General features: G+C 21.8%; 2 protein-coding genes across 2 annotated transcripts in view; one reads left to right on the top strand and one right to left on the bottom strand.

Moving 5' to 3' along the window:
• The window catches only part of LOC117172080 (NADP-dependent malic enzyme-like), a 130,007-nt gene that overhangs the window by 4,715 nt on the left and 101,436 nt on the right, over nucleotides 1–23,856 (bottom strand). The gene's annotated exons all lie outside the window — the stretch shown is intronic.
• Nucleotides 7–13,740, top strand: LOC117172082 (RWD domain-containing protein 1). The gene is made up of 4 exons (XM_033359840.1): nucleotides 7–204; nucleotides 4,856–5,205; nucleotides 8,393–8,579; nucleotides 13,389–13,740. Exons 1-4 carry the CDS (start codon nucleotides 129–131, stop codon nucleotides 13,499–13,501), a joined length of 726 nt encoding a protein of 241 aa, XP_033215731.1. The 5' UTR covers nucleotides 7–128; the 3' UTR covers nucleotides 13,502–13,740.

Raw genomic sequence — 23,856 nt, forward strand, 5'->3', positions numbered from 1 at the left:
AACCAAAAAATCTGACGGGATATCGGCGTGTTTTCAGAGTTTGCAGGTTATCGGGTTTTTAATCACGCGAATAAATATATTAATGAATTCGAGTATATAAATTACGAAAAAGACTTTTTTTAATTGCGATGGATTACGCCGAAGAGCAAAATAATGAAGTTCAAGCACTGGAATATATTTATTCTGGAGAAGGAGAACTGGAAGGTTTGATATTTGTTTAAAACATAACCTATTTTTATTTTTAGTAATTCTTCTTTGACATATATTTGAACTATTTTAGAAGAAACTAAAGAAACATATTGTCATAAATTGTGGAAAGTCGTATTGAACTATAACACAATGTTTTATTTTATTTAAAAAAATCGTGATTCCGTATTTTAAAACTTTTTTGTAAATTTTAGTAAAAAATAATTAAAATATTGTAAGAATGATTGAAAATGGTCTTTTATTTTGAATTACTCATATGGAAATACATAAAAATCTTCATATTTCTGTGAACTAATCGCATACAAGGAGCACTGCGTAACAATGCAGCATTAAATATAAATCCTGTTATAATTTTTTTTTGCAAAATATGTGTATAAAAAAATATACTGAAAGTATTTAAGTTTGATTATTGCGTAGACAAGGAGGAATTTTTGGTTTTCAGTATTTTAGGAATTGAGAGAAAGATACTTTTTTATTTTAAAAATTATTGTTGAGTTATATTCTTATTGAGTTTGAAAGAATTTTTATTGGGTTAAAGGGTTTAACTTTTTATTTTTCAGTTAAAAAAAAATTGAAAATGAGTACTTTAAACAAATTTATTTTGTTAGAAAGGAGAAAATTTTGGTTTGCAAATTTTTCTGATATAGAAGATGGATAATTTTTTGTTTTTAAAGTTTTATCGAGTTGGAAGGGATGAAATTTGAGTTACTTTTTTTCTAAATTGGAAGAGGCCATTTTTTATTTTCAGCATTTTCATTGAGTTAAAGGGGGTTAACTTTTTATTTCCAATCTTTTTTTTCAAATTGGAAATTAGTAATGTTTTTAAAAACATTTCTATTGAGTTGGAAAATGCAAATTTTGGTTTTCAATTCTTTTTGAATTAGAAGAGGGCATTTTTCCTTTCCAGTATTTTTGCATTTCAGCAATTTTTCTTTTTAGCATTTTCATTGAGTTGAAGGGTTTAACTTTTTATTTTCAAACTTTTTTTTTAAATTTGAAATTCTTAATTTTTTAAAAACATTTCTATTGAGTTGGAAAAAGCAAATTTTGGTTTTCAATTCTTTCTGAATTGGAAAGGATAATTCTTTATTTTTATCATTTTTATTGATTTTTAAGAGAGGAAATTTTGGTTTTCAAATTTTTCGGAATTATAAGAGTCCGTTTTTTTTCAGAATTTTTATTGAGTTGGAAGGTAGGAAATTTTGGTTCTCAATTTTCCCTGAATTGAAGGAGACCCTTTTTCTAAATCATTTCTATTGAGTTGGGAGATATGAAAATTTAGTAATTTTTTCTGAATTGGAAGAGGGTAATTTTTTTCATAACATTCTTATTGATTTGGAAGGAATAACATTTTAGTTATTTTTTTCTGAATCGGAAAATGTAATGTTTCAGAATTTTTAATGAGTTAAAGGGGGAATTTTTTTATTTTTAATCTTTTTTCGGAGTTAGAAGAGGTCCTTTTTTGTAAATAATTTTTTTTCGAGTTGGAAGGGATGAAATTTGAGTTACTTTTTTCCTGAATTGGAAGAGGTCATTTTTTTCTTTTCAGCATTTTCATTGAATTGATTTTTTTTTAAATTAGAAATTGGGAATTTTAAAAAAATATTTCTATTGAGTTGGAAAAAGCAAATATTGGTTTTCATTTTTTTTTTAATTGGGAAGGATAATTCTTTATTTTAAACATTTTTATTGATTTTTGAGATAGGAAATTTTGGTTTTCAAATTTTTGTGCATTAGAAGAGTCCGTTTTTTTCTTTTCCGAATTTTTGTTGAGTTGGAAGGTAGGAAATTTTCGTTTTCAATTTTCTCTGAATTGAAAGAGACCCCTTTTGTAAATTATTTCTATTGGGTTGGAAGATTTTAAAATTTAGTAATTTTTTTCTGAATTGGAAGAGGCAATTTTTTTTCTTTTCAGCGTTTCCATTGAGTTGAATTTGTTAACTTTTATTTTTAATTGTACATATATACATAATTTAAAAAAAAAACAGTATTGTTAAGCTGAAAAGAAGGGAATTTTGGTTTTAAATTTGTTCTAAATTTCAAGGGGTCCCTTTTTTTATTGTTATTTTTCTCCCTGAATTGGAAGAGGCAATTTTTTCTTTTCAGCATTTTGATTGAGCTGAAGGGTTTAACTTTTTATTTTTCATTTTTTTTTCGTTTTGAATTCGAAATGGGTAATTTGTTCAAAACATTTTTTTATTGAGTTCGAAGGGAGCCAATATTTGTTTTCAATTTTTCTGAATTGCAAGAGGGCATTTTTTCTTTTTATCGTTTTTATTGAGTTGACGGCGGGGGGGGGGGGGGGGGGGGGGGGGGGGACTTTTTATTTTAAATATTTTTTATGATTTAGAAGAGGATCATTTTTCCTAAAAACATTTTTATTGAGTTGGAAGGAAGGATCGTTTGAAATAATTTATTAATTAGAAAATTAATTTTTTATTTTTAACATTTTTATCGATTTGTGAGAGGGGAAATTTTGGGTTTCAAATTTTTCTGAATTGTATGAGGGATACTTTTTTGTTTTTAATATTTTTATCGAATTGGAAGGAAGAACATTTTGGTTTTAATTTTTCTTCTGAATTAGAAGAGGCAATTTTTTCTCTTCAACATTTTTATTGTGTTGAAGGGAAAACTTTTTCTTTTTAAATTAAGCGTGGGTAATTTAAATAACAAAATTTATTGAGTTGGAATGAATGAAATTTTTTTTTCTTATTTGGTAAAGGGCATTTTTTCAGCATTTTTATCGAGTTGGAATGGGTGAAATTTGAGTAATTTTTTCTGAATTGTAAATGGCTATTTTTTAAGCACTTTTATTGAGTTGTAGGGGTTAAATTTTTATTTTATTTTTAATTGGAAATAGATACTTTTTCAAAAACATTTTTATTGAATTAGAAGGGAGGAAAATTTGGATTTTAATTTTTTCTAAATTGAAAAGGGTACCTTTTTTCTGTTATCATTTTTATTGAGTTAGCAGGGATAACATTTTAGTTACTTTGTCCCTGAATTGGAAAAGGCCATTTTTTCTTTTTAACATTTTGATTGAGTTGAAGGGATTAACTTTTTATTTTTCAGTTTTTTTTTTCGTTTTTAATTGAAAATGTGTATCATTAAAAAAAAAATTATTGATTTGGAAGGGAGTGAATTTTGGTTTTCAATTTCTTCTGTATTGGAAGGGGTCCTTTTTTTTATTTTCAACATCTTTATTGATTTGAAAGGGAGAAAATGTTGGTTTTCAATTTTTTCTAAATTGGAAGAGTCCATTTTTGTAAATTTTTGTTGAGTTGGAAGGGATGACATTTTAATTTTTTTTATGAATTGAAGAGGGTCATTTTTTAAACACATTTCTATTGAGTAGGAAGGAAGGATTTTTTCTTTCCAGCATTTTAATTGCGTTGAAGGAGAACCTTTTTCTTAATTGGTGGTGGACAATAAAAAAAAACATTTTTATTCAGCTGGAAGGGATGAAATTTGATTGATTTTTTTCTGAATTGGTAGAGGCCATTTTTTCTGTATTTTTATTGAGTTAAAAAGAAAATTTTTTATTTTCAATCTGTTTGATTCTGAGTTGGATGAGGCCTTTTTTAAAAATCATTTTTAATGGTTTGAAAGGGAATCAATTTTTTTTCCGAATTCTAAGAGGAAATTTATTCTTCTTAGCATTTTTATTTATTTGAAGGAGAGAAATTTTTATTTTCTATCTTTTTTTTTCTCAATTGGATGGGATGATTTCTTTAAAAAAATGTTATTGAGTCGGAAGGGAGGATTTTTTTCCAATCTTCGTGAATGAATTGTAAAAGACTTTAAAAAACATTTTATTAGTTTAAAAGGGAGGATTGTTTTCAATATTTTAGGAATAAATTCGAAAAAGGATAATTTTTTATTTAAAATATTTTTATTGAGTTTGAGGCTCTGGGATCTTTGGTTTCCAATTATTTCTGAATTTTAATATAATAAATTCTTTTTAACATTTTTATTGAATTGAAGGGTTCAACTTTTTATTTTTTATCTTTTTGCTTCTGAATTGGAAAAAGAATATTTTTGGCTTTTAATATTTTTGAAGGGAATAAATTTTGATTTTAATTTTTTCTATTAAAAGAAGAACTTTTTCTTATTTTTGAGATCTTTATTGAAATGGAAGAGAGGATATTTTTGTTTTTAATTTATTCTGAATTGGAAGAGGCAATTTTTTCTTTTTAAAATATTGAACCGTTCTATTTATTAAATTTAAAAAATTTCAGTGTAATAGAATTTAATTTAAAAATTGTCAAATTGCAAAATGTTAAAATCTCCCATTTTATACATATAAATTATTGATCGGTTGAATTACAAATTTATTAATTAAAAATTTATTAAGCTTCAATTTTGAAAGTTAAAAATTCAGAAAAGTTCCACTTTCAGTGCTTTAATTTGCAGTTCAGTATTGATTACTTCAGACGAAATAATTTTCAGTTTTAAGAGTTCGAATTTATTAATTTCAGTGACCATGAAATTTTTTGTCGAATTTTCTCACAGGGTAGGTTTTTATTTAGAAGACTTCACACATAATTGTTGACACATATTTTATTTACTACACAAAAATATTTCGTACTCAATTAAAAAAATTTCTTTTTTCCTATTCGTCTATTAGTTTGTTAATTATTTATTTCAGTAATATCAGTAGAGCCATTTTATAAATTCGCCATCCCAATAAAATCAGAGGAATACGAACCGGAATCGAACAACGGATTATCTTGTCGATTAGAATTCACTTACACTCCTAAATATCCAGAAGAACCCTTAATCATATCCGTCGAGGATAAAGAAAACTTCGACGATGAAGACGAGGAACAACTTAAAGCCTATCTGGCCGAACAGATGGAAGAAAATTTAGGAATAGTAATGGTATTTACTTTAGTCAGTGCCGCTCAAGAATGGCTGAACGTTCAATGGGATAAAATTAAATTAAACCGAGAGGAAAATGCCGCCAAGAAATTAAAAGAGGAGGAAGAAGCTGAACAGGTATACCATTTTTATTTTCCGTTTCTTTTTTTTTGCCTTTAAACATATTTTAAAAATTTTTCCCATCTTTGGGTAATTCGAAAATCGAAATTTCAAAATATTTCAAAATTATTAAGTGTTTGGTTTTTTTTCATTTATAAAGATTACGAAGAATTTCAAAGGATTTTAATTGAAATAAGGGATTTTAAAGGATTTTATAGGGCTACTATTTTTTTTCAATTACACTAAAGACACTACTTTTAAATTAAAAAGATTAATTTCCAATCAAGAATGATTTTTCAGTCAATAAAGAAAATAAATATTTCATCAAAAATGTTGAATTTTTAATGAAATAATTTAATTTGTAACTAAATAATTGAAAATTAACCCTAGAAGAATTATTTGTTATCAGAAAACTTTGAAGAATGGATGTGATTTTTTAACATTTTTTTCTTTAATAAAAATTTAACTGAATAGTTGAATTTTTAAACCGAAAAAGATCAATTTTTAACAAAAATGGAGCAGTTTAATTTTCAAGGAGAAGAATTAGTTTTCAATAAATAAACGATTTTTTTACACGACAGTTTATTTTGAACCAAGTAGTTCAATTTTATACCAAATTGTTAAATTTTCAAGCCAAAAATATGACTTTTCCAAAAAGTTTTGCACCCAAAAAGATTAATTTTCAACCAACAAAATTCATTATATACTAAAATAGATGAATTTTCAACAAAATACATGAACTTTTAATGAAATTGTTAAATTTTCAACAACAAAAAAACTCTTTTCAACCAAATAGTTAAATTTTGAACTAAAGAAAATAAATTTTCAACGAAAAGTAAACGTAAAAGTAATATTACGTAAGTAAAAGTTTTTTGGGTGAACTTTCAACCCGAGAAAATAAATTTTTACCATAAATGTAATTTACAACCAATCAGTTGAATTTTCAACATAATAGTTAAATTTTCAGTCAAAAAATTACTTTTTAACAAACAAAAAAAAGATAAATTTGCATCCTGAAAAGGTTAATTTAAAACCAAAAACGTAATAGTTTATATTTCAACAGTAAAAGATTTAAAAAATTGTTTTTAAACAGTGTGATTTAACTAACTAGTTGAATATTAATTATTTTAGTTAAAAATCCATCAGTGTGGTTGAAAATTTGTCTTTTTTTTGTGAGAAAATAATCTTTTTGTATGAAAATACACCTTTTTGGTTAAAAATTCAAGAAATGGTTGAAAACTGTTTTTTTTTTTAGTTGAAAATTCGACAATTTTATAGAAAATTCATGTATTATAATGAAAATTCATCTTTTTTAGTATATAATGAATTTTCTTGGTTGAAAATTCATCTTTTTGGATAAAAATTAAATTATTCCAGTTGAAAATTCATCAGTTCGGTTGAAAATTAATTTTGTTGATTGAAGATTTATCTATTCCCAATTTGTTTGAAAATCTATGTATTTTGTTGAAAATTGATATATTATGTTGTAAATTCATCTTTTTGGGTGAAAATTAAATTATTCCAACTGAAAATTCATCAGTTGAAAATTCATTTATATTGTTGAAAATTCGTTATTTTTTTGGACAGAAATTAATTTTTTCGGTTGAAAATTTAACAATTCCAGTTAAAGATTCCACATTTCAGTTGAAAATTCATCTTTTTTGTTTAAAATTCAGCTATTTTAGTTGAATATTGATCTTTTTAGTTCAAAATTGCTCACGGTGGTTGAATATTTGTATTTTTTTTTGTGAGAAAATAATCTTTTTGTATGAAAATACACCTTTTTGGTTGAAAATTCAAGTTTTTCAGTTAAATATTTAGCATTTGAATTGAAAAATGATTTTTGTTGTTTAAAATTTATCTATTTTAGTTAAAACTTAATCAATTTAGTGGAAAATTCATTACTTTGTTTAAATTCTTTTTTGGTGGAAAATTAATTTTTTAAATTAAAAATGTAATTATTCCTAATTTCGTTGAAAATGTGTCTTCTTTAGTTCAAAATTTAACTATTTGGTTAAAAAATTTTAATTAATTAATTCAACAATTTAATTAAAAATTCATGTATTTTGTTGAAAATTCATCTTTTTTAGTATATATTGAATTTTGCTGGTTGAAAATTCATCTTTTTGGGGGAAATTAAAATTATTCCAGTTAAAAAATCACCATTTTACTTGAAAATTCATCAGTTCGGTTGAAAATTAATTTGTTTAAACTGAAAATTTAACTATTTCATAATTTTGGTTGGAAATTTTTTTTTTTTGTTCAAAGTTCAACTATTTGGTGGAAAAATTGTCCTTTTTAGTTGAAAATCAAAATATTTCGTTAAAAATACATATATATTCTTGAAAATTCAGCAATACCAGTTGAAGATTCATCATTTTAGTTGAAAATTCAACTTTTTTGTTTAAAATTCAGCTATTCTAGTTGAATATCCATCCTTTTAGTTTGAAATTAATTTTTTGACTGAAAATTGAACTATTCCATTTTTTGTTGAAAATTGATTTTTTTTAAATTTAAAGTTCAATTACTTGATTGGAAATTTGTCTTTTTTAGTTGAAAATTCATGTATTTTGTTAAAAAAATTTCTTTTTTGGTAGCAATAAATTTTTTTTTCATATAAAAATTAATCTTCTCGTTTGGAAATATATTTTTGGTTGAAGATTTAACTTTTTCCGTTAAACATTCATCATTTAAGTTAAAAATTGATCTTTTCGGTTTAAAATTCATCTATCCCAGTTAAAGATTCGTCATGTTAGTTTAAAGTTTGTTTCTTTTGTTTTATGCAAAATTAATTTTTCTAACTGAACATTTCACTATTCCATTTTTTGTTGAAAACTGATCTTTTTTAGTTAAAAATTTAATAATTTAGTTAAAAAATGTTGTCTTTTTTTATCCTTTTGGATGAAGATGAACTATTTTGTAAATAATTTATCAAGAAATGATTAATTATGTTTTTAGTATTATTTAATTAAAAAATGGTGCTAATATATTCAAGAATATCTTTCAATATATTTTTTCAAAGCTTTCCAAATTGAACATATTAACTGAATCCCTAAAAACTGAAGAAAACAAACCATTATTTATAATAAACTCGCGAATTGTCACGAAAATATTTTTCCAGGATTTGAGTAGACGCCCTGATTTTGAATTTATAAAATGATTCTGTTCTTCAATAATTTATACATTTCTCCATTTTTCTTTTCAGAAACGATTCGAAGGCACACGAGTTTCCGTAGAAACGTTTTTAAGTTGGAAGGAAAAATTCGACGAGGAAATGGGATATAAAAAACTGAAAGAAATTGCAGAGAAGGAGGGAAAGAAACTAACGGGAAGGGAACTATTTATGACCGACAAAACTCTGGCCCAGTCAGATCTGAAATTCTTGGAGGATGGTACAGTTTCATTTCAGTTACATTTTTTTTTGTGAGGATGGCTGAAAATTTAATTAAAAACCCAGAAATTCACTTCTGATCGCAGAAAAATTCAAATTTTCATTATTTTTATGTTTTTTTTTTCAATTTAGAAAATTGATTTCTTCTTTATTGCAGACAATTTTTGACATGGAACGGAAATTTTTTGTAAGAATGATCATTCGATTTTAAAATAGTTCTCGTTGCAAGTCAGAATTTGAAAGCTCCCTCTTCGAAAATATTAGATAGAAAATTAGTTTTTAAATAATTGAAATATTTTTTAGAGTAGAAGTAGTAGTTTAAAGAAAAAATATTTCTGAATTATAATTTCTTTTTTTTTACATTGTTCGTGGCGAATTTTTTTGATTTTTTTTCAGCTGAAAATTCATCTATTGTTTAAAATGTAACTACTTTGTTGAAAATTAATTTTTAAACTAAAAATTTAGCTATTCCGGTAGGAAATTGATTTATTTTGCTGAAAATCCATTTTTTCAAGCATTCTATTTTTGGTTGAAAATATATCTTTTTTTTTAATGAAAATTCAACTATTTGATTGATAATTAATATTTTTTATTTTGAAATTAATTTAGTTGTTTGAAAATTAATGTATTTGGTGAAAAATTCGCTTTTTTGTAGAACATTAATCTTTATGGTTCAAAATCAATTTTTTTTAAATAAAAATATAACTATTCCAGTAGAAAATTCCACTATTTGACTGAAAATCCGTTTTTTTTATTTAGTTAAGAATAAATTTAAAAACAGAAAATTCAAGCATTATATTTTTTGGAACAAAAAATTTACCTTTTTATTTTGTATGGAAATTCAACTATTTGGTTGAAAATTAATATTTTTTATTTAGAATTTAATTGAGTTGCTTGAAAATTAATGTATTTAGTGAAAAATTTACCTTCTTTGTAGAAAATTAATCTTTCTGGTTGACAATTCATCATTTTGGTACGAAATTCAACTATTCCCGTTGAAAATTAATCAGTTTGGTCAAAAATTAATTTCTTCAGCTGAAAATTTGAATGTGGATTTTTGTTTAAAAATGGATATTTTCTTGTTTAAAATTTAAAAATTTAGATGAAAATTTCTCTTTTTTAATTGAAAATTCAGCTATTTCATTGAACATCCACATATTTGTTTAAAAATCAATTTTTTTTAGAAAATTATATTAATTCTATAAGTTAATCTTCTTGTTTAAAAATTCTTCTTTTAGGTTAAAAATTTAAGTGTTCCTGTCAAATAATTATCATTCTGGTTGAAAATCGATCTTTTAGTTCGGAAATGAAATTGTTTGTTTAAAAAGTTTAATTCTTTTGTTAAAAAATAATTTTTTGTATGGCTGAAGATTCATAATTTTAACTGAAGATTCATCTTTGGTTGAAAATTTAAGTACTTTGTTGAAAATTTAAGTACTTTGTTGAAAATAAATTTTTTAAACTAAAAATTGAACTATTCCAGTAGAAAATTGAACTATTTTGCTAAAAATTCATTTTTTTGTTTTTTTAAGAATTAAATTTTTAACAGAAAATTTAAGTATCTATTTTTTGTTGAAAATTTATGCTTTCTTTTTGTATGATAATTCAACTATTTGGTTGAAAATTGATATTTTTTATTTAGAATTAATTTAGTTGCTTTTTTTGTTGTTGTTCAAGATTCATCATTTTAATTGAAAATGCCGAATATTTAACTTTTTTGTTGAAAATTTGTTTACACTTTGGTTTAAAATGATTTTTTTTACACTGAAAATATAAATATTATCCCAGTTGAATAATCTGTAATTTTAGTGAAAAATTTATCTTTTTGACTGAACATTCATTTTTTGACTAAAAATTTAAATTATTAATTTTTGGTTGAAAAATGATCTTTTTCAGTTTAAAATTAAACTATTCCGATTAAAGACTGACAACTTTAGTTGAAATTTCTACACATTATTTGAAAATGTAATTTTTTTTTTAAGTTAGTTATTTGTAGAAATTAATTTTTTTTCAATGAACATTATTTTTTCTTTGTTTAAAATGCATCTATTTTGTTGAACTTTTATCTCCTTTAATTAAAAATTCATCTGTTTTGTAGAAAATTTATCTTTTTGCTTCAAAAATAATTTTTTTTTTTAAATTAATCTTATTGCTTAAAAATGTATCTTTTTCAATTTTTCGGTAGAAAATTAATCTTTTTGTTTAATAATTAATCTTGTGGAAAGCAATTTTTCTTAAACTGAAAATGTAACTTATTCCAATTTTTTATTTCAGGATTTTAGTTGAAAATTCATAATTGAAGTTGAAAATTAGTATTTTTAACTAAAAATGTAACTATTTCATTTTTCCATTGAAAATTCTTTTTTCTTAGTTTAAAATTAATCTATTTGGTTGAATATTTGTCTCCTTTAATTAAAAATTCATCTGTTCTGTAGAAAATTTATCTTTTTACTTAAAAAGGATCTTTTTGTTTAAAAATTCATCTTTTTGGTTGAATATTTGTCTGCTTTAATTAAAATTTAAGTTTTTCGCTGAAAATTTAAGCATTTTTAGGTAGAAAATTAATCTTTTTGTTTAAAAATTAATCTTGTGGAAAGCAATTTTTTTAAAACTGAAAATGTAATCTATTCCAATTTTTTATTCAAGTATTTTAAATGAAAATTAGTATTTCTGACTAAAAATGTAATTATTTCATTTTCTATTGAAAATTCTCTTTTCTTAGTTCAGAATTCATCTATTTAGTTGAATATTTGTCTCCTTTAATAAAAAATTCATCTGTTTTGTGAAGAATAATATTTTTTGTAATAAATTAATCTCTTTGCTTGAAAAATAATCTTTTTGTTTGAAAATTAATCTTATTGTTTAAAAAAATTATCTTTTGGGATAAATATTTGTTCTTAATTGAACATTAAAGTTTTTTGTTAAAAATTGTATTTTTTTGTAGAAAATTAATTTCTTTGCTTGAAAAATAATCTTTTTGTTTAAAAATTAATCTAATCGTTTAAAAATGTATCTTTTTGAATTTTTTGGTAGAAAATTAATCTTTTTTGTTTAAAAATTAATTTTGTGGAAACCAATTTTTTTAAACTTAAAATGTAACCTATTCCAATTAACTATTCAAGGATTTTAGTTGAAAATTCATTATTAAGGTTGAAAATTAGTATTTTTAACTAAAGATGTAACTATTTCATTTTCCATTCAAAATTCATCTATTTGGTTGAATATTTGTCTCCTATAATTAAATATTCATCTGTTTTGTTGAAAATTTATCTTTTTGCTTAAAAAATCTTTTGTTTAAAAATTAATCTTACTGTTTGAAAATGTATCTTTTGAAATTTTTTGGTAAAAAATTAATATTTTTTGTTTAAAAATTAATTTTGTGGAAAGCAATTTGTGGAAAGCAATTTTTTTAAACTGAAAATGTAACCTATTCCAATTGAATATTCAAGGATTTTTCTGAAAATTCATCTATTTGGTTAAATATTTGTCTCCTATAATTAAAAATTCATTTGCTTTGTTGAAAAATTCTATTTTTTGTACACAATTTCTTTGCTTGAAAAATAATCTTTTTATTAAAAAATTAATCTTTTTGTTTAAAAAATCATATTTTGGGATGAATATTTGTCTTTAATTAAAAATTAAAGTTTTTTGTTAAAAATTGTATTTTTTTTTGTAGGAAATTCATTTTTTTGCTTGAAAAATAATCTTTTTGTTTAAAAATTAATCTAATCGTTTAAAAATGTATCTTTTTGGATTTTTTGGTAGAAAATTAATCTTTTTTGTTTAAAAATTAATTTTGTGGAAACCAATTTTTTTAAACTTAAAATTTGGTTGAATATTTGTCTTTTTTAATTAAAAATTCATCTGTTTTGTAGAAAATTTATCTTTTTGTTTAAAAATTAATCTCATTGTTTAAAAATGTATCTTTTTGAATTTTTTGATAGAAAATTAATCTTTTTTGTTCAAATATTAATTTTGTTTTAACCAATTTTTTTAAACTGAAAATGTGACCTATTCCAATTGAATATTCAAGGATTTTTGTTGAAAATTCGTCTATTTGGTTGAATATTTGTCTCCTATAATTAAAAATTCATCTGTTTTGTTGAAAAATTCTATTTTTCGTACAAAATTAATTTCTTTGCTTGAAAAATAATCTTTTTGTTTAAAAATTAATCTTATTGTTTTAAAATTCATATTTTTGGTAAAGTATTTGTCTTCTTTAATTGAAAATTAAAGTTTTCCGTTAAAAATTTATGAATTTTTTGGTAGATAATTAATCTTGTGGAAATAAATTTTTTTTTAACTGAAAATGTAACCTATTCTAATTGAATATTCAATGATTTTAGTTAAAACTTTATCTGTTTGGTTTAATATTAATTTTTTTAACGTCAAATTAATGTATTTAAGTTTTGTTCAACAGTTGATATTTTTTTTTAGTAAAAATTAATGATTTATTTTTTTTTTAAATCAAGTATTTCAGTTAATTTTATTTAAAAATTCATGTAGGTTTAAAATTGAGCTATTTTCTTGAAAATCCGTTATTCTTCATTGAAAATTAATTTTTTCAACTAAAAGTTTATCTATTCTATTTTTTTTTAATTTATTTTTTTTTAGTTCAAAATTTAGATATTTGTTTCGAAATTAATTTATTTTGCAATATTTTTCTCTATTCGGTTAAACTTGTTCAGAATAAACGTTATGAATTAAAATAAATGTTTGTTTTTAATTAAATTAAAAAAAATTTTAATTAAACTTAAGAAATTAAAATTAAATTATATTGAAAGTTTATAACATTACCCGTTTCTTCCAGGAGATCCAGTCAAAGTCGACGAAAGCTTATTTCAAAATTTGGGAGACCTGGACTTGGACGATGAAGATGATCCTGACTTTGACCCGAATAATCTTTCGGACGATAGTGCCTGAATAAAAGTCATTCTTCTAGAAAACTGAGTCGAGATTGCAAGAACATAAATTTGTTTTTGACTCGAGGGATATTTTTCGACGGTCGGTGTAATCGTAAAAAAATATTCCATGAGTGCAAACTCCAACCTCGTCAGATTGGAAGAAGTGTGAACGACTCTTTTATAAGTATGTAAATAGCCTGATATTTTCGTTCATAAAAAACTTGTTTAATTAAATGCAAAAACGATCTTTTACTTTAACCAAGACTTTATTTTTTGTTAATTCATAAAGAAACGGAGTTTTTACTCACCTGGAAACTGAGAAAACGTGAGACTTTCAGGGAATTTTTATTCGAGAATATCTGGAAATGTCAGGAAATTTTTCGTGTTCATGGTCTACGCTTTTTTTTGAATTACAAAAAAGAATTAAATAACAATTTTTCTCCAGATGTTATTGGATTTAACTAGTTTGTTCAAAAATGTTTTTTTTTTGTTAGAAAATAATTTTTGGTAGAAAGTTTATATTTTTAAAGTGAAAATTGATTTATCTTGTTGAAAATTCACCCTTTTTGGTGAAAAGTTAATATTGAGAGATTGAAAATTCAATTGTTTCATTTAGTGGAAAATTTTTTTTGTTAATACGTTAACAATTAAACAATTTTCTTGATAATTTATCTGAAATTTTAACGATTTAATTTTTGGTTGAAAATTGACTTATTTTTACAAACAGTTTTTTTTTTAGAATTGATATTTTTTGTTCATAGTTCAATTACTTTGTCGAAATTCATTTCTTTGGTTGAAAATTGAGTATTTTTTTTTAAATTATTTTTTTTTTATTTGCAAATTAGTTTTTTTTAACTGAAAATTTTACTAAACTATTTTTTTTTTTGAAAATGTTTTTTCTAGATGAAAATTAAGCTATTTTTGTTAAAATATTAGTCATTTTTACCCAAAAAGGCATCTTAAATTAAACAATTTTCTTGAAAATTAATCTGAAAATTTAACCATTCAATTTTTTGTTGAAAATTGATGTATTGTGCCGAAAATTCGTATTTTTTGTGGAAAGTTAATGTTCAGGAATTGAAAATTCAAAATTTTTCTAGAAAATTCACTTTATTGGTAAAAAATTAATATTTTTTGGTTAATAGTTTAATTAATTTTTTAAATGTTTATTTTTCTGGGTGGAAATTAAAATTTTTAGTTGAAAATTCATTTCTTTTTTTGAAAATTGAGTATTTTTTTTTAAATTTTCAAATGAAGCTTATTAACTAAAAATTGTAGGAATCTATTTTTAGTTAAAAATTGTTTGTCTAGTTCAAAATTGAATTCTTTTTGTTAGAATATTCATCATTTTGACCGAAAATACATCTCAAATTAAACAATTTTCTTGAAAATTAATAAAAATTTTTAACCATTTAATTTTCGATTGAAAATTGATTTTCTTTTACAGAAAATTATTTTTTTTGTAATTGAGAATTGATATTTTTTGTTCATAGTTTAATTACTTTGTGCAAATTCATTTATTTAGTTGAAAATTGAGTATTTAAAAAAAATTAGTTTTTTTTATTTGCAAATTAATTTTGTTAACTGAAAATTTTACTTAACTATTTTTTCTGAAAATTTTTTTTCTAGTTGAAAATTAAGCTATTTTTGTTCAAATATTCATAATTTTTATCGAAAAGCCATCTCAAATTAAACAATTTTTTTGAAATTTTATCTGTAATTTTAACTATTTAATTTTTGGTTGAAAATTGATTTTCTTTTTATAGAAAAATAATTATTTTTGATTGAGAATTGATATTTTTGTTCATAGTTTAATTAATCGTTGGATATTCATTACTTTGGATAAACATTGAGTATTTTTTTTCAATAGTATATTTTTCTTATTTTCAAATTAATTTTGCTAAATAAAAATTTTACTAAAGTATTGTTTCTTAAAATTTGGTTTTCTAGTTGAAAATTAAACTATTTTCATTAAAATATTCATAATTTTCATTCGAAAAGACATTTCAAATTAAAGAATTTTCTTGAAAATTAATTAACAATGTTAACCATTTAATTTTTGGTTGAAAAGTTATTTTTGTATAGAAAATTATCATTTTCAATTGAGAATTGATATTTTTTGTTTTCACACTTTAATCACTTTGTGGAGATTTATTTCTTTGGGTGAAAGTTTACTATTTTTGTTAAAATGCTTTTTTTTTTTAAATTGAAAATTGAGTTCCTTAACTAAAAATTTTACTAATCTATTTTTTCTTAAAATTTTGTTTTCTAGTTGAAAATAAAACTATTTTCGTTAAAATATTCATCACTTTAATCGAAAAGGCTTTTTTTGGTGGAAAATTGATATTGTTTGATTAATGGTTTAATTAATTTCTTGAATATTAATTTTTCTGAATGGAAATTCAAACTTTTAGTTGAAACTTAATTTCTTTGGTTGAAAATTCAGTTTTTTTTTTATTTGCAAATTAATCAATTTTCTGGAAAATTTATCAGGAATTGAAGCCATTTAATTTTTGGTTGAACATTGATTTTTTTTATAGAAAATTATTATTTCTGATTGAGAATTGATATTTTTTGTTCAAAGTTAAATTAATTTGTGGAAATTCATTTCTTTGGTTGAAAATTGATTGTTTTTTTAAATTTAGTTTTTTTTTATTTGCGAATTAATTTTGTTAACTAAAAATTTTATTAAACTACTTTTTCTTAAAATTTTGTTTTCTAGTTGAAAACTAAACTATTTTTGTTAAAGTATTCATCATTTTGATCGAAGATATTTCAAATTGAACAATTTTCTTGAAAATTAATTAAAAATTCGAACCATTTAATTTTTGGGTAAAAATTGATCTTTTTATAGAAAAATATTTTTTTTTGATTGAGAATTGATATTTTCTTGTTCATAGTTTAAAATACTTTGTGGAAATTTATTTCTTCGGTTGAAAATGGACTATTTTCTTAAAAATTCATTTTTTTAAATTGAATATTAAATTTCTTAATTAAAATTTCTACTAATATATTTTTTCTTAAAATTTTGTTTTCTAGTTGAAAATTAAACTATTTTTGTTACAATATTCATAATTTTTATCGAAAAGACATCTCAAATTAAACAATTTTCTTGAAAATTTATCAGAAATTTTAACCATTTAATTTTTTGTTGAAAGTTGATGTTCTTTAGTTGAAAATTGATGTATTTTGCCCAAAAATGTTCATTTTTTTAGAAAGTTAATGTTTAGAGATTGAAAATTCCAAATTTTTATAGAAAGTTCACATTATTGGTGGACAATTTATATTTTTTGGTTAATGGTTTAATTAATTTTTTGCATTTTCATTTTTCTGGGTAGAAATTCAAAATTTTAGTTGAAAATTCATTTCTTTGTTTGAAAATTGAGTTTTTTCTTAAATTAGTTATTTGTAAATTAAGTTTATCAACTAAACATTTTATTAATCTATTTTTAGGTAAAAATTGTTTTGTCTAGTTCAAAATTTATAGAAAAGACAGTATAAAATTGAGTATTTTTCTAAGAATTAGTTTTTTATTTGCAAATTAATTTTGTGAACCAAAAATTCTACTAAACTATTTTTTCTTAAAATTTTGTTTGCTAGTTTAAAATTAGGCTATTTTTATTAAAATATTCATCATTTTGATCGAAAAGACATTTCAAATTAAACAATTTTCTTTAAAATTAATTAAAAATTTTAACCACCTAAATTTTGGTTGAAAAGTGATTTTTTTTGTATAGAAAATTTTTTTTTATTGAAAATTGATACTTTTTGTGAACTAAAAATTCTACTAAAATATTTTTTCATAAAATTTTGTTTTCCAGTTGAAAAGAAGGCTATTTTGGTTAAAATATTCATTATTTCGATCGAAAAGATATTTCAAATTAAACCATTTTCTTTCAAATTAAAAAAAAATTTGTACCATTTAATTTTTGGTTGAAAATGATTTTTTTTATAGAAATTTAAAAAATTTTTTTATTGAGAGTTGATATTTTTTGTTCATACTCTAATCACTTTGTGGAAATTCATTTCTTTGATTGAAAATGGACTATTTTGTTAAAAATTCGTTATTTTTTAAATTGAAAGTTAAGTTCCTTAACTAAAAATTTCACTAATCTATTTTTTCTTAAAGTTTTGCTTTCTAGTTGAAAATTAAATTATTTTTGATAGAATATTCGTCATTTTTATCGAAAAGACATCTCAAATTAAACAATTTTCTTGAAAATTAATATGAAAATTTAATCATTTAATTTTTGGTTGAAAATGGATTTCTTTTATAGAAAAATAATTATTTTTGATTGAGAATTGATATTTTTTGTTTATTGTTTAATTACTTGGTGAAAACTCATTTCTTTGGTTAAAATTTGAATATTTTTTGTTTGTTAATTAGTCTTTTTCTTATTTCAAAATTAATTTTGTTAACTAAAAATTCTACTAAACTATTTTTTCTTAAAATTTTGTTTTCTAGTTGAAAATAAAGCTATTTTTGTTAAAATATTAATCATTTTTATCGAAAAGACGTTTCAAATTTAACAATTTTCTTGAAAATGAACAAGTTTAATGTTTAGTTTTTGGTCTAAAAGTGATTTTTTTTTATAGAAAATTATTGTTTTTAATTGAGAATTGATATTTTTTGTTCATAGTTTAATCACTTCGTCGAAATTTATTTCTTTCGTAGAAAATGGATTATTTTGTTAAAAATTCGTTTTTTTTTATTGAAATTCAAAATTTATCTGAAAATTTAATTTTTTGTTGAAAATTAATCTTTTTTAGTTGAAAATTGATATTTCATGCTGGAAACTTGTCTTTTTGGTGGAATGTTGATATTTAGGAATTAAAAAACACAACATTTGTATAAAAATCTGATATTTTTTGGTTAATAGTTTAATTACTTTATTGAAAATTCATTTCTGGATTGAAAATTGGACTATTTTGTTAAAAATTCGTTTTCTTTATTTTGTTTGGAATTTAAGTTTGTTAACTACAAAAATTACTAATTTATTTTGGTTAAATTTTTTTCTAGTTAAAAATTCAACTATTTTTGTTAGAATATTCATCATTTTATTTAAAAAGCCATCTCAAATTAAACTTTTTTCTTGAAAATTAATCTGAAAATTTAACCATTTCATTTTTTGTTTAAAATTGATCTTTTTGGTGGGAACTTAATATTTAGAGATTGAAAATTCAACATTTTTATAGAAAATTGATATTTTTTGGTTAATAGTTTAATCACTTCGTAGAAAATTCTTTTTTTTTTAAATTTAAAATTGTAGTTGAAAATTCATTTCTTTGGTTGAAAATTGAATTATTTTGTTGAAATTTTTTTTTTTTTGGTCTGGAAATTAAGTTTCTTGAGTAAAAACTTCACTAATCTATTTTAGGTTATATTTTTTCCTGGATGAAAATTGAACAATTCTGAAAGTTTAACTATTTTCGGTTCAAAATTGATCTGTTTTGGTTGAAAATTTGTCTTTTTTTTTGAGAAAATTCAAGTTTTTCGTTGAAAATTTAACTACTCCAGTTAAAGATTCGTTTTTATTTGAAAATTCATCACTTAAGTTAAAAATATAACTTCATTGTAAAAAATTAGATTTTTTGGTTGAAAATTAATTTTTTAATTGAAAATGTAACTACTCCAGTCGAATTTAAATTATTTTTGTTAAAAATGATGATACTTGGTTATAACTTAATTTTTCATCTGAAAATTTGACTATTCCATTTTGGATTGTAACTGTATCTTTCAAAGTCTAAATTTCGACTATTTGATTGAAAATGTTTTTCTTTTAGACAAAAATTCGTATTTTCTGATAGAAAATTAATTTAAACTATATTATAGAAAATTAATTTTTGTAACTGAAAACTTAAATATTTTATTTTTGGTTGAAAATTTATTTTTCTAGTTAGTACTTTATGCATTTTGTTGTAAATTCATCTTTTTATTGGTTTCAAAATCGACTATTTTATTGAAAATTAATCTTTAACTGAAAATTTAACAATTTTATTTTTAGTTGTAACTGTATATTTGGCAGTTGAAAATCCAACTATCTGGTTGAAAATGTATTTCTTTTAAATAAAAATTCGCATTTATTGATAGAAAATTAATTTTTACGGTAAATTTTTGTTGTTTTATTCGAAAATCAAACTATTTGGCTAAAGTGGCACTACTTTTTGGAAAATAAATTTTCTTCGTTGAAGATTTAAATATTTATTGGTTTGAAATTAATTTTCGTAACTGAGAACTTGAATGTTTCATTTTTGGTTGTCCTTTTTTTAAATTGAAAATTCTTGAATTTGTTTAAAAATTCTTCTTTTTGTTTAAAATTGAACTATTTCAGTGGAAGATTAATAATTTTGCTAGAAAATTGAACTATTTTGTTAAAAAATCTTTTTTTTTTAATATTAATTTTATAAACTGATAATTTAACTAATCCATTTTAATATTCCATAATTTAGTTTAAAATTAATCTCATTGATTAAAAACTAATTTTTAAAAATAAAAATATATTTCATTTTTGCTTTAAAAATTTATCTGTTTTAGTTTAAAATTCAAATATTTGGATAAAAATCTCTTTTTTTTTTTAGTTAATAATTCTTTTTTTGTTTACAAAAATTAATCTCCTTGCTTGAAGATTGAACTATTTTGTTGAGCATTCGTTTTTTTTTTTTTTTTGGTTGAAAGATAATTTTGTTTAGACTAAAAACTTAAATATTTCTTTTTTGGTTGAAAATTTATATTTTTTAGTTGAAAATTGATCTTTATTTGTTGTAAATTCGTCTTTTTTATTTTAAAATTAACTATTTTATTGAAAATTAATCTTTAACTAAAAATTTAACAATTTTATTTATAGTTGTAACTGTATATTTGGCAGATGAAAATCCAACTATTTGGTTGAAAATGTATCTCTTTGAGATATAATTTCTTAGTATTTGATAGAAAATTAATTTTTACGGTAGTCAATTTTTTCTTTCTTCGAAAATCAAACTATTTGGCATAAAATGGACCTACTTTGTTAAAAATATAATTTTCTTGTTTGAAAATTTAAATATGTATTGTTTGAAATTAATTTTTGTAACTAAAAACTTGAATGTTTCATTTTGTCTGTATTTTTTTTTTTTAGTTGAAAATTCATGAATTTGTGTAAAAAATCGTATTTTTTTTATTTGAAATTGAACTATTTCAGTTGAAGATTCATCATTTTCGTTGAAAATTTAACTATTTTTGTTGAAAATTCTTTTTTTTTCGTTGAATATTAATTTTATGAACTGATCCAGTTGAATATTTTATAATTTAGTTTAAAATTTATATCCTTGGATAAAAATTAATTTTTTAAAATGAAAATTTAACTATTTCATATTTGTTTGAAAATTGAACTGTTTTATTTTAAAATTCAAGTATTTGGTTGAAAATGTGTCTTTTTTTAGATGAAAATTCGTTTTTTTTTTAATTAAAAAAATGAATCTCCTGGGTTGAAGATTTCACTACTTTGTTGACAATTCGTTTTTTTTGTAGTTGTTGAAAGACCATTTAATTTAATTTTTTACCGATAAATGAACTAATCCAGTTGAATATTCCATCATTTAGTTAAAAATTCATCCCCTTGGTTTAATATTATTTTTTTTAAATGAAAATTTATTTCATTTTTGTTTTAAAATTTTATCTGTTTCAATCTAAAAATCAACTATTTGGATAAAAATGTGCCTTTTTTAGATGAAAATTCGTCTTTTTTGGTAGGAAATTATTATTTTTCAAACAAAATATTAAATATTTAATTATTGGATGCAAATTGATCTTTTTGTGTTCAAAATTCCTGCTATTTGGTTGAAAATTGACCTTAATTAGTTGAAAATTCAAGATATTTTTTTTTTTAAATTCGCCTTTTTTGGACGAAGAATTATATTTCAAGTTTGAAATTGAAATATTCTAGTTGAATATTCATCAGTTCAGTTGAAAATTCATCTTTTTCGTTGAAAATTTGAATACTTGGTTGAAAGTTAAACTTTTTTGTTAACAATTCATTTTTGTTGTTTTTGAAGGTTCATCATTTTAATTAAAATTTTATCTCTTTGGTTGAAAATTGACCTGTTTCCGATTTTACCAGATGCCAAATTACCTGAAAAATACCTTCAAATTAAATATCAAAATTTAAAAAAATATGCACTGAATTTGAAGTATATAAAGATAAAATAACATATTTTTTTATTTTTATTGAAATTTATGGATTAGGAACAAATTCAAGAAACGTTTTTACTATTTATTAATTAAATTATCCGATGGATATAATATAATTCAGAATCCCTAGAAACTGATACCATTAAGATATTAATTATTTTTTAAAAAATATTTTAAAAAATTATTAGAAAACAGTTATTTACGTAATTTTACACATATAAATAGTGCTATTTTTTTAGGCATATAGACATTTATTATGACCAAAAAAGAACATTATTTATAATTGCGAAATATTATGTATATTCAGAGTCGATTGTTTAAAAAAATTCAAAGCACTACGAAAAACTATACCTGAAAAAAAACCTGGAATTGTTAGGAAATTTTTTTCCACGATTTGAGTAGAAACCCTGTGAAAAACCCAAAGAAATTGAAAGCTTCGGTTTGATTTCATAATTTATTTTAAACAACGGAGTACAATTGTGAATTTCAGCAACAAAGCACAATCCAGTTTGGTTTTTCATTTCGTAGAATGTACTTTTTAGTACTCAAAACAGAAATTTTTGCTTGATACTTTCCTAAAATGGTAGTAATTAAAATTCTATTCGTCATTTATCACTCGTCTTTGTCTGAGGAATTCTAGGAACCTTTCGACGTTCAGAAAATTCTGTTTGATTTGGTATGACCTTACCTTAGAATAAAATAGAATAGCTTCTCAAGCTTTTCAGAATACGTAGAAAAAATACTGTCGGTACAACAACATTTCGGGAGCCACATCTGCCACAAATAATTAGAAAAAATATAATACTGTGGTTTTTTCCTTTTTTACACAATTCCTGGGGAATTAGAGAGTAATCGAAATCGACGGGTTTACGATACAGAGTTCTAAAACTATTTTTCTAAACAGCATATTTGAACAATCTATGCACAGATATACAACACAGAAAAATCGCAAGTCGGTAGTAATCTTAGAAGGATAACAGTCATAAAATTTTTAATCGTAAATAATTAGGATGGCCGTTTTTAAATGAGGAAAAAATTTCCGGGTTTTTTCCGGGTCTCAAAAAATTTTCACGGTCATGGAAATTAAAAAATAAAGCTTATTAAGTAGTTTTTTATATGAAGTAATCAAAACTAAACTTTAAATTAAAAGAAAACTTTTAGAATGAAGATGCAATTTTTTTTCATTAAAATGCTCAATAATTTCCACATATAAAATGGAAGCTTTTAATACTTTTGAAATGAAGATTTTTTAAGTTAAGTACCATTAAAGTGCAAAATTTCTAATTTTAAACCTTTATAAATCAGGTTAAAGTTCTCTAGTTGAAAATAAAAATAAATTTCAATTATTTTAATTTTAGTCGTTATAAATGACTAATTTTTCAACTTTTATTTAGACATCAAAATTCAACACTTTTACTTACAGACTAAAAAGGATTGAACGATTTAAGAATGTTTGAAACTATTAAGTTACAAATTGCAGTTTGTAATATTTGATTAATAACAGTCAAATATTTTTAAATAATTTTTTTTATTTAATGGGTTAAAAATGAAACATTCTAGACTGAAATTATATTTGAATCGAGTTTGAAATTTAATAGACGAGTTTAATTATCAATCTATTATTTTGAACTTATTTCAAGATAAAAAAGTTCAATTTTTAACGTTAAAATATAAATTGATAAATTTTTATCAAATTCAGAAATTTCTTGTAAAATCATTAATTGTTCAATTTATAATACTTAAATTAAAGTTAAATTTTAAAAAATCACCAGAGAATTTATATTTACTGTTGACCAACTTAAAACATTTTTTGTTTAAAAATTTCGATTTCAAACGTTTTTAGTTTTTAATTGTTTAAAAAGTTTAGGATTTTATATTTATTTTCTATTATTGGGTTTAAATTTAATTTTCTAAGTAGATTTTAAATTAACAATTAAATATATCTAAAAATAAAAAAATGGTTATTTTTTTAATTAAAAAATTTTAAGTCGAAGAAAGTTACATTTTTAACGTTATAATTGGTAAATAGTTTGATTTTAAACAAAATTTAGAATTGCCTTTAAAATCAATTATTTAAAATTTTTATAATACTAGAAATAAAATTAAGTCAAAAAATTGTTCTTTTTGTTTTTATTAAAAAAATTTTGAGTTGAATGAGTTAAAATGGGAGATTTTAGACTGAAACAATATATGAAAAGGATTTGAAA

This window comes from Belonocnema kinseyi, chromosome 4, assembly GCF_010883055.1.
Source record: "Belonocnema kinseyi isolate 2016_QV_RU_SX_M_011 chromosome 4, B_treatae_v1, whole genome shotgun sequence".
NCBI lineage: Eukaryota > Metazoa > Arthropoda > Insecta > Hymenoptera > Cynipidae > Belonocnema > Belonocnema kinseyi.